Source organism: Porites lutea, chromosome 1 (genome assembly GCF_958299795.1).
Source record: "Porites lutea chromosome 1, jaPorLute2.1, whole genome shotgun sequence".
Classification (NCBI taxonomy): domain Eukaryota; kingdom Metazoa; phylum Cnidaria; class Anthozoa; order Scleractinia; family Poritidae; genus Porites; species Porites lutea.
In genome coordinates, this window is record NC_133201.1 from 38,367,679 (window position 1) to 38,377,492 (window position 9,814).

General features: G+C 40.7%; 2 protein-coding genes across 2 annotated transcripts in view; both read right to left on the reverse strand.

Moving 5' to 3' along the window:
* LOC140949851 (uncharacterized) overlaps positions 1-9,814 on the reverse strand; it is a 196,918-nt gene that overhangs the window by 92,551 nt on the left and 94,553 nt on the right. The window contains 7 exon segments of the mRNA XM_073399000.1: positions 220-548; positions 944-1,082; positions 1,341-1,669; positions 2,065-2,203; positions 2,462-2,790; positions 3,563-3,701; positions 4,294-4,622. Of these exon segments, the coding sequence (XP_073255101.1) occupies positions 220-548; positions 944-1,082; positions 1,341-1,669; positions 2,065-2,203; positions 2,462-2,790; positions 3,563-3,701; positions 4,294-4,622 (1,733 nt within the window).
* Positions 1-9,814, reverse strand: part of LOC140949830 (thrombospondin-2-like) — a 177,528-nt gene that overhangs the window by 41,220 nt on the left and 126,494 nt on the right. The window lies entirely within an intron of this gene.

The following is a 9,814-nucleotide window of genomic DNA, read 5'->3' on the forward strand; positions in this document are numbered from 1 at the left end:
CAACTATGTATAGGTAAGAGGTTGTGAGGCTTAGAAAGGAAGCAACAGCAGCGTTTTGGACGGGTGCAAAAGCATGGGAGATTAGAGGAGTAACGTTGTTAACTTGGCGTTGGTTTTGCGCTTGGTGTTTGGCTTTTGCCGTGGACATTACGTAGTGGATATGTCAAGGAACGATAATTAGGTTAGGAGAGTTTGTGTCCAGGTAGAAAACGATCTTACCTTGATTCCGACCTGTCCTTGCTCCGTGTAGTATTGAAAGTTGACACCGTCGTCACTGTACTGCACTTTGTACTTGGTTACCCACTGGCCGTATCCATTTCTGCCTTGCGTTGCTAGGCCGGTTACCTTGGTGTGCTTATTACCCAAATCAATCTGCAGCCACTGGCCGAGGTTATTGTGTTTAGCTGACCATGATCCTGCTTTGCCGGGAACTGCTTTAAAGTGGAGTCTTGCCTGGATGGCAGCATGATTGGCATCCCACTCCGTAGAAGCACGAACTTGGCCATTTGAGATGGCACCGCTTTGCATGCCCAGAGCATCCTGACATTCTGGACATTGAGAAATAAAACAGACCGTTGGTGGAGTTCAAAAGGATCATTCAATTAAGCGACCTGCTAGCTGCGTTGTGGCGCGAAATTGCAATCGGACAATAATCATCGCTGCGCCATTTCTTTGAGCAAGATTTATAAAAGGCGGAAAGACGGTATAGTTCGGAGAGTTTGTCACGGAGCTAGCGACTTGAGCACTGACGACGCAGTTTCTGTGCACGGGCTGTTGTAAGAGTGGCTACAAAAATTTTCATGTACTTAGAAACTGTTGGCTCTAAAGGGCGGGCGGCGGGCGTTTTCGGTTTAATGGCCACAGATGGCAATTTGTGACGCGTATGGAGGGGGTTGTGCCAAAAAGTGGTAGGCTAACTTTGGTGACGAAAATGTAGCGTTACCTTTACACCCATACACCTCCACCCTCATGGATATGTGACCGTGCCAAGCTGTTGGTCTAAAACGGATGTAGCGCGCTCTGATTGCATGGCTGAGGTCGTGGTAGACCACAGTGTCCTGGTCTGCGTTTCCAACAAACTCCTGAAAGTAGAACGTGGACTTTGTTTGGAAAAGATCCTTCAACTATGTATAGGTAAGAGGTTGTGAGGCTTAGAAAGGAAGCAACAGCAGCGTTTTGGACGGGTGCAAAAGCATGGGAGATTAGAGGAGTAACGTTGTTAACTTGGCGTTGGTTTTGCGCTTGGTGTTTGGCTTTTGCCGTGGACATTACGTAGTGGATATGTCAAGGAACGATAATTAGGTTAGGAGAGTTTGTGTCCAGGTAGAAAACGATCTTACCTTGATTCCGACCTGTCCTTGCTCCGTGTAGTATTGAAAGTTGACACCGTCGTCACTGTACTGCACTTTGTACTTGGTTACCCACTGGCCGTATCCATTTCTGCCTTGCGTTGCTAGGCCGGTTACCTTGGTGTGCTTATTACCCAAATCAATCTGCAGCCACTGGCCGAGGTTATTGTGTTTAGCTGACCATGATCCTGCTTTGCCGGGAACTGCTTTAAAGTGGAGTCTTGCCTGGATGGCAGCATGATTGGCATCCCACTCCGTAGAAGCACGAACTTGGCCATTTGAGATGGCACCGCTTTGCATGCCCAGAGCATCCTGACATTCTGGACATTGAGAAATAAAACAGACCGTTGGTGGAGTTCAAAAGGATCATTCAATTAAGCGACCTGCTAGCTGCGTTGTGGCGCGAAATTGCAATCGGACAATAATCATCGCTGCGCCATTTCTTTGAGCAAGATTTATAAAAGGCGGAAAGACGGTATAGTTCGGAGAGTTTGTCACGGAGCTAGCGACTTGAGCACTGACGACGCAGTTTCTGTGCACGGGCTGTTGTAAGAGTGGCTACAAAAATTTTCATGTACTTAGAAACTGTTTGCTCTAAAGGGCGGGCGGCGGGCGTTTTCGGTTTAATGGCCACAGATGGCAATTTGTGACGCGTATGGAGGGGGTTGTGCCAAAAAGTGGTAGGCTAACTTTGGTGACGAAAATGCAGCGTTACCTTTACACCCATACACCTCCACCCTCATGGATATGTGACCGTGCCAAGCTGTTGGTCTAAAACGGATGTAGCGCGCTCTGATTGCATGGCTGAGCTCGTGGTAGACCACAGTGTCCTGGTCTGCGTTTCCAACAAACTCCTGAAAGTAGAACGTGGACTTTGTTTGGAAAAGATCCTTCAACTATGTATAGGTAAGAGGTTGTGAGGCTTAGAAAGGAAGCAACAGCAGCGTTTTGGACGGGTGCAAAAGCATGGGAGATTAGAGGAGTAACGTTGTTAACTTGGCGTTGGTTTTGCGCTTGGTGTTTGGCTTTTGCCGTGGACATTACGTAGTGGATATGTCAAGGAACGATAATTAGGTTAGGAGAGTTTGTGTCCAGGTAGAAAACGATCTTACCTTGATTCCGACCTGTCCTTGCTCCGTGTAGTATTGAAAGTTGACACCGTCGTCACTGTACTGCACTTTGTACTTGGTTACCCACTGGCCGTATCCATTTCTGCCTTGCGTTGCTAGGCCGGTTACCTTGGTGTGCCTATTACCCAAATCAATCTGCAGCCACTGGCCGAGGTTATTGTGTTTAGCTGACCATGATCCTGCTTTGCCGGGAACTGCTTTAAAGTGGAGTCTTGCCTGGATGGCAGCATGATTGGCATCCCACTCCGTAGAAGCACGAACTTGGCCATTTGAGATGGCACCGCTTTCCATGCCCAGAGCATCCTGACATTCTGTACGTTAAAAATATTATAGTTGTTCTTTTTTGATTATGGTTAAAAATACAGTTCTTGTGTGATTTGCAGAAGTGTAATCTTTAGGTGAGCTTTACTTACTGAAGGAATTACTTTGCAAAGAAACGCAGATCGGGATAGAGCGCTTTAATGAGATGTGACGAAACACCTTGTCCCCGAAAACGAATATAAAGAGAGGATTTGTAACTTGTTTTCGTTTTGTAAATATAAAAGTATTACTCCTAGGCATTCTTCATGCTAAGGAAACTGGGGTAAGATTTGGCAGTTTGGGCATTTGGCTGGTGTGAGCCTTTGCCCTTTTCTTAATACCTTATGGATTTTTAACAGAATTGTGAAGAGTGTCATTGATAACCTGGTCAAGACTTATTTCCATCCGCCAAACTGACGTTGACAGATTAATGATTCGTACAAAAAGTAAAGGTTAGGGTTAGTGTTTTTGCTATATATATTCAAATCAAACCATTCATTGTCTGGAAATCCTCGGTGGTGTAAGGGTTAAAGTGATGCACTGCAGAGCCGATGCTCCGAGATGGAATCCCTCTAGAGCTTTCCGAAATTTTCTTCCTTAAAAAGTGAAGAGACTTATACTTTTATGAACAGAAATTTTAAGAGACAGAGAAATTTCATGTAAGAAAAGTGAAATGTCTTGTGAGAGCCACTGAGAGGAAAAAGTCAGTTTGGCGGATGGAAACAAGTGACGACCTGATAACCTTTATATTACTTAGGTTTCTGGAGTGCTAAGTTACCATACCTTTACATCCGAATACTTCAACTCTCATTGAAATGTGACCATACCAGGCTGTTGGTTGGAAACGGATGAAACGCGCCCTGATCGGCTTGGTAAGTTTATGGATAACCACAGTGTCTTGATTTGTATTCCCTGCGAACTCCTAAATTAACAAAACAGACACAGGCTGTGTATTTTTATTATTAGGTAAGTCAGTGGATAGCAGTTTTAGTTTTTCGAGTATATTGGAACTACCTGGCTTTTCGCTGCTGGGGACAGTTGGGCTAGGGAGGGTTGTTTTTGCGAAAAACGAAGCAGCCTTCCCTAAATAAAAATTCAAGAAAGGGATAAAATTTGGAGTTTCACTGTTTAATGGTAGGAAGAACGTACTTATTTCAATTAATTTTAAGAAAATCATGAAATTATAACCTGCTCTTGGGAGAATTTGCGAACGTTATATTTGTAAAAATAGCAAAGAGATCTTTTTCATTGAGAGACAAATACCTTTTTGTCTTATTTAACTGAGTTTGAAAGAATTTTTTAAAGTACTTTCCCCCTCAGGGTCGTTGTACTGGGCTAAATATATACCCTATAGGCTTCTTGTCTAAGTACTTTCCACCACTATTTGCTTTCCTTTTAGGGAGAGATGTTGAGTATGTTAAGGGCAAAAAAGCCACTATAAAATGAAAATTTCGTTGAATATCAGTTTTGCATAAAATAGTCAGCGCACTGTTCGTCGTAAAAGTTTGTCTCACCTTGATTGCCACATTTCCTTGTTCTTTGTAGTAATGAAAGTTGACACCATTGTCACTGAATAGTAACTTGTATTTTGTAACCCACTGATTGTATGCATTCCTGCCTTGCGTGGCTATGCGTGTTACTTTTGTATGCTGATTAGCCAAGTCAATTTGCAGCCATTGGTTCATGTCATTTGAGCGAGCTGACCATGATCCTGCTTTGCCTGGAATTGCTTTAAAGTGAAGTCTTCCCTGGATGGCAGCATGATTACCATCCCACTCTGAAGAGGCTTTTATTTGGGCATCTTGTATCGCACCATTTTGCATACCGAGGGGTGTTTGACATTCTGCAAAAACATGCAAATCTTAACTTTCTGTTAAATATGTACAGTAAGCTCTCTCGTAAGCGACGACTCATGATAAAAGATAAAATGTACAATGCAGTTTAAAATTTGTCTCTTGTTAATCATAAATCGCCTAAATGGGGTGCATATACTTACTTGTACTCCAATTCAGACTTAACAGTATTCACATTTCACAATCACTCGGTCGCATTCGAAAGCTTCTCGACAAAATCTAGAATGCTTGATTGCTTTTGTGTTTTGAGCCTTAAGTCAAAAAGAATATCAGGCACTTTCGTCTGCAGACCCCGATTATCGGCGAACTTGTCTTTACTTGAAAGTGCACTCTGTACTTTTATTAAAGTGTATTTTTTGCTCTGGGTCAGCGATGTTAAAAACTGAACATTTGTGACATTCGAGTAATTCTAGAAGGAGAGTGGTCGCTTACCAGAATTAGAAACAGGAAACAAAAGAATATGTCAAATTTTTGGCCTTACAAGTGGTCGCGGTCGCGTAAGAAATAGGAAAAGTGGTCGCTTATGAGAGTTTTTGAAACAGTATTTGTGAGAAACAAAACGGTTATTTTTAAAGTGGTCGCTTACGAGAAGTGGTCACTATGTAAACAGAATTGTGCAACTTTTCAAATCCGTAAGACCCCAAGCTAAAAATATTGTACATTAATTATCACTACATTGTAATGTTAGTACTGTCTTTCCTTTAGATCAAACTGCGTTCCTTCCTTCCTGATGAGCTGCGTTTTGATTCAAAGTCAGTTCTAGACCAGAATCATCCTCGGAGACCCAAGGGCGATCAGTCGGGTCTTGACAAACTGCCGCTGCTTTTTGTCCCTTCGCGACTGACCACCCCTGGGTCTCCGAGGATGGACCGTGATAGCTCATGATATATTCCAAGGTCAACAGGAAAATTTAGCATTGTTTGGTCAAATTTTCCAATATTTTCTTTTTCTATTTTGAAGCTTCACATCTTAATTATGGCGCGGGTCAGATTCCAATGCCAAAGAGTTGGCCTTCGAGTACATGGTAAAAAAGGGGCTTACTTGGACTTCCACCTTCCGCTATTGTAAAGCAGACCAACAGTAAAGGTGCCACCGTGAAAGGAATCATTTTCCCTGCGTAGAAAAGAAAAAGAAACTTTGGGAATATTTTCTAAATGTCATATATTCACCCTTGTTCAGACTCTGGACTGCGAATTCCTGAAAACACTGTAGAAATCCTACTGCAGTGTTTTTAATTTTCCCTCCAGTATAGCTTGTCTAGTGTTTCCTTCTTAAACACAATATATATTTATATTTTATTTACATAAGGAAGTTCAGAAAATTGTGATACATATTTCATTAACCTTCCTTACATCCGAAATTTATCTCTTTTCTTCTTTCCCCCCAAAATGTCCAATATACTCCACTATATGTAAGTTCCAATCTTCAACAACTAGAGCCCACTAAAGTCATTGGAAGTCTGGTCGTAAAATACCTCGTTAGTTAGGTATGACCCAATACAAGCACTCTTCAATACCTGTTTGATGTATTTTAGAAGCACGGCACAAATAGAAATGAGGCGGTGCAGTGAATTTTATTCGTGCTTCCAGTGAAATCTAGTCTTGTGTGCTGGATCCAAATTAGGTAACCTTCAAATTTTAAGTACTTTTGTTGTTAGACAGGTTGATAACAAGCGTGCTACACGCAGGGTTTGTACAGAGTTTTAAATTCTTGAAAAAGTCTTGAAATTTGCCCCGCAATTTTCGAGACCCGGAAAAAGTCTCGACTTTTTTTTCAACGCTATAACAAGCGCTTCAAAAGTGGAATTTTTTTATTTTGGTCAAATTTTATTCAATATAACCAATACGTTTGCAGCGCATCATGAAAAACGTTTTGTTCCTGCGTTTTCGAAGGTCTCTATTGATCACCCATTTGATAATCGTTGAGTCTGGAAAAAGAAATTATTGTTTGGAAAAAATGTCTGAGAAAATTCCTGAAGTTAATTTGGATTCAAAAATCGGTAGAAACCCTGTACAAGCTTGTACACGCTGAAATTGAGTTGGATTCACTTGTTAATTTAAAACAAAAGCATCTATCTATCTTTCTTCTCAGGAAAAACCGTTTTGGAAACGGGTGATATATAAACCGTCCTAAATAGTTAAAAAACCTACAAGTAAACGCGGCCTGCTCTGCATGTAAATTTTTTGTAGTTCCATAGTTTCCTCTTGTAGAAAGTTTTGGTTTGAAAAGGAGAAATCCAAGACAAATTGGATCATTCTCAGCAGCTGGGCACAAAACCTTATATAAAAACAGTAACAGAATATAATATACAACACCTTATATATTTCACTGCACCAAAATTACCCTATTTTAGTTGCTGTGTCACTAAATAACGCAATTTAATTAAAATAGCTCATTACTAAAAGTCCTTCTTACGAACGCCTTCTTGAACACTTAAAAATTATGTAAAAAGTTTTTGTTGTCTTTTGTGTATGACTTAAAGAAGGCTTTCGTAAGATACTTACAGAAGGCTTGTGTAAGAGTGCTTACAGAACGCGTAAGAGTGCTTACACAAGCCTTGTGTAAGATACTTACAGAGCGCGTAAGAAGGCTTACAGAAGGCTTGTGTAAGACTCTTTATACAAGGCTTGAGTAAGTATCTAACACAAGGCTTGTATAAAGAGTCCTTACAGAAGACTTGTGTAAGGTTGCTTACACAAGGCTTGTGTAAGAGTCCTTACACAAGGCTTGTGTAAGAGTCTTGCTTACACAAGGCTTGTGTAAGATGCTTACAGAAGGCTTGTGTAAGATGCTTACAGAAGGCTTGTGTAAGAGTCCTTACAGAAGGCTTGTGTAAGATACTTACAGAGGGCTTGTGTAAGATACTTACAGAAGGCTTGTGTAAGATACTTACAGAGGGCTTGTGTAAGAGTGCTTACACAAGGCTTGTGTAAGATACTTACAGAAGGCTTGTGTAAGAGTGCTTACACAAGGCTTGTGTAAGATACTTACAGAGGGCTTGTGTAAGAGTCTGACAGAACGCCGAAGAAGGCTTACAGAAGGCTTGTGTAAGATGCTTACAGAAGGCTTGTGTAAGATGCTTACAGAAGGCTTGTGTAAGAGTCCTTACAGAAAGCTTGTGTAAGATACTTACAGAACGCGTAAGAAAGCTTACACAAGGCTTGTGTAAGATACTTACAGAGGGCTTGTGTAAGAGTCTGACAAAACGCCGAAGAAGGCTTACAGAAGGCTCGTGTGAGAGTCTTTACATAAGGCTTGCTACAGAAGGCTTATTTGAGATACTTACCGAAGGCTTGTATAAGAGTCATTACTGATGGTTTGTGTAAGAAAGGCTTGTGAATCGCTTAGCGTATTCTCTAAAGACTTGTGTAAGACTCGTTATACCATGTACAAACGCCTTTGGTATCCATCTTTAAAACCGTTTTTCTACGCCATTAAAGTCATTGGTATTGGGGTTTTTTGTGATTGTAGTGATAAATGCCACTTGCAGAGCAAGGAGCTGTTGGCGATGATTTGTCAACGATTATTGTTAGTTCCGTCTGAAAGAGTCTTTCATTTCTTCCTTGTCTTTTTTTGAGAACCTCCCAAGATAACGATGATTTAGTCGTTTTTAATCATCCCATGCTACCCACAACATTAATGATACGTTTATCTGAGTTTATCTACGAGACGTTATTTTTAAAACTTTAAAACGCCCTTATTTTACTGCCTTACCATGTATCAATAATCTTGAGACTCAAAGGTCTCCTAAAACGACGGTTAACCTCGAGAAGGGGGAAGAAGGAGGGGACTCTGAATAATTCAGGTCTTTTAATATTGTGCATTTTTATTCAAGCACATAATAAAGTGTGAAAACTGCCAAAAAAAAAAAGGAAAAAGTTAACACACCATACTAGAGGAACTAGATTTATAATTTTCTCCTTTTTTTTAAAATCAGTTAAGTATAATTTTTGGTTTTCAGTAATTAAAAGAATATAAAGGGACGCCTCGCTTTTAGCCTTAGCTAAATCTAAATATTAGACATTGTCCGCGAAGTAATGGCCATTTGTAAGTTAGAGACGTTTAGTTTGTCAATGCTATGTTCAGTATTAATTGTTTGATATTGTTTTTTAATATGTATTTTTTTACTTAGTTAACATACGTCACTCCGTTAACACAGACACTGTCTATGGTCCCCTCAGTGTCCTTACCGGTAACGAAGTTCGACTGTAGCTGCATTTCGAAACGAGAGAGAAAGCAAAAAATTTGCTGTTTTTTACGTTTCCCATTTGACCTTGAACACTGAATTTTATGAACCGTAGGAATAACGGTAACCAAAATACAGGCAAGTGGTCAAGTATCTCAGTGCAAGGCCATACCTTTTGTCCCGTTGCTGCTACATGTAGGAGTCATATAAAGTTACCTTTATCGACAGACAGTGTTAACTATAAAACATTGATTCGCAATAATGTTTGTTGCTAAAAAGATTTGTCCCAGCCGAAGAGCAAAGCCGGGTACGAAAAACAAACAAGTACGAGACGACTCGTTGGTACGCAGTTTCAAATTTTCTAGCTCAGGATCGTTCATTAATTTAGTATTGTTTTTGTCACCCCAAATGATGTTATTGTAGTCATGTAGAGGAAGAATTAGAGGATGAAAAAGTGAGTGTGTAATGGTACAAAATGTTTGATTTTTCGAAGAAGTCCAAGTCGCCGGTTTGTCTTGCTCATGAAATATTTCTAATGTGATTACCCCAGGACAGATCTTTACTGAGTATTACACCTAAGTATTGGAAAGAGACAGCGCGCTTTGTCAATGGAGCTTTCGTTGATTTGGATAGAGGATCCAAGATCCTTAGCTATCCTTGTTCAGATAGGTTTCTACGTCTTCAGCCTGGGTTGTTTTGGCAGAATATAGTAAATTAACATGTCATCATTTTCTTACCCGTTTTTTCCAGTGGAGATTAAATATTGCCTCTTTTAGTTCAACGAATGGTTCTGACTTCCTCACCTGTTGGAGCACAAATAGCAAAGACGATGCTTTCTTCCCCTTTTAACTCGTCTATCGGAATTAAGTTGACCAATGAGCGCTTTTCAGCACCAAGGAAGTCACGGTCTTGCACATTCTCCATCGGCCACGTGCTCGTTTGTCACTACTGCGCTTTGATTGTTGGCCTCGTTTGACCAGCCTAAATCGTCCATCA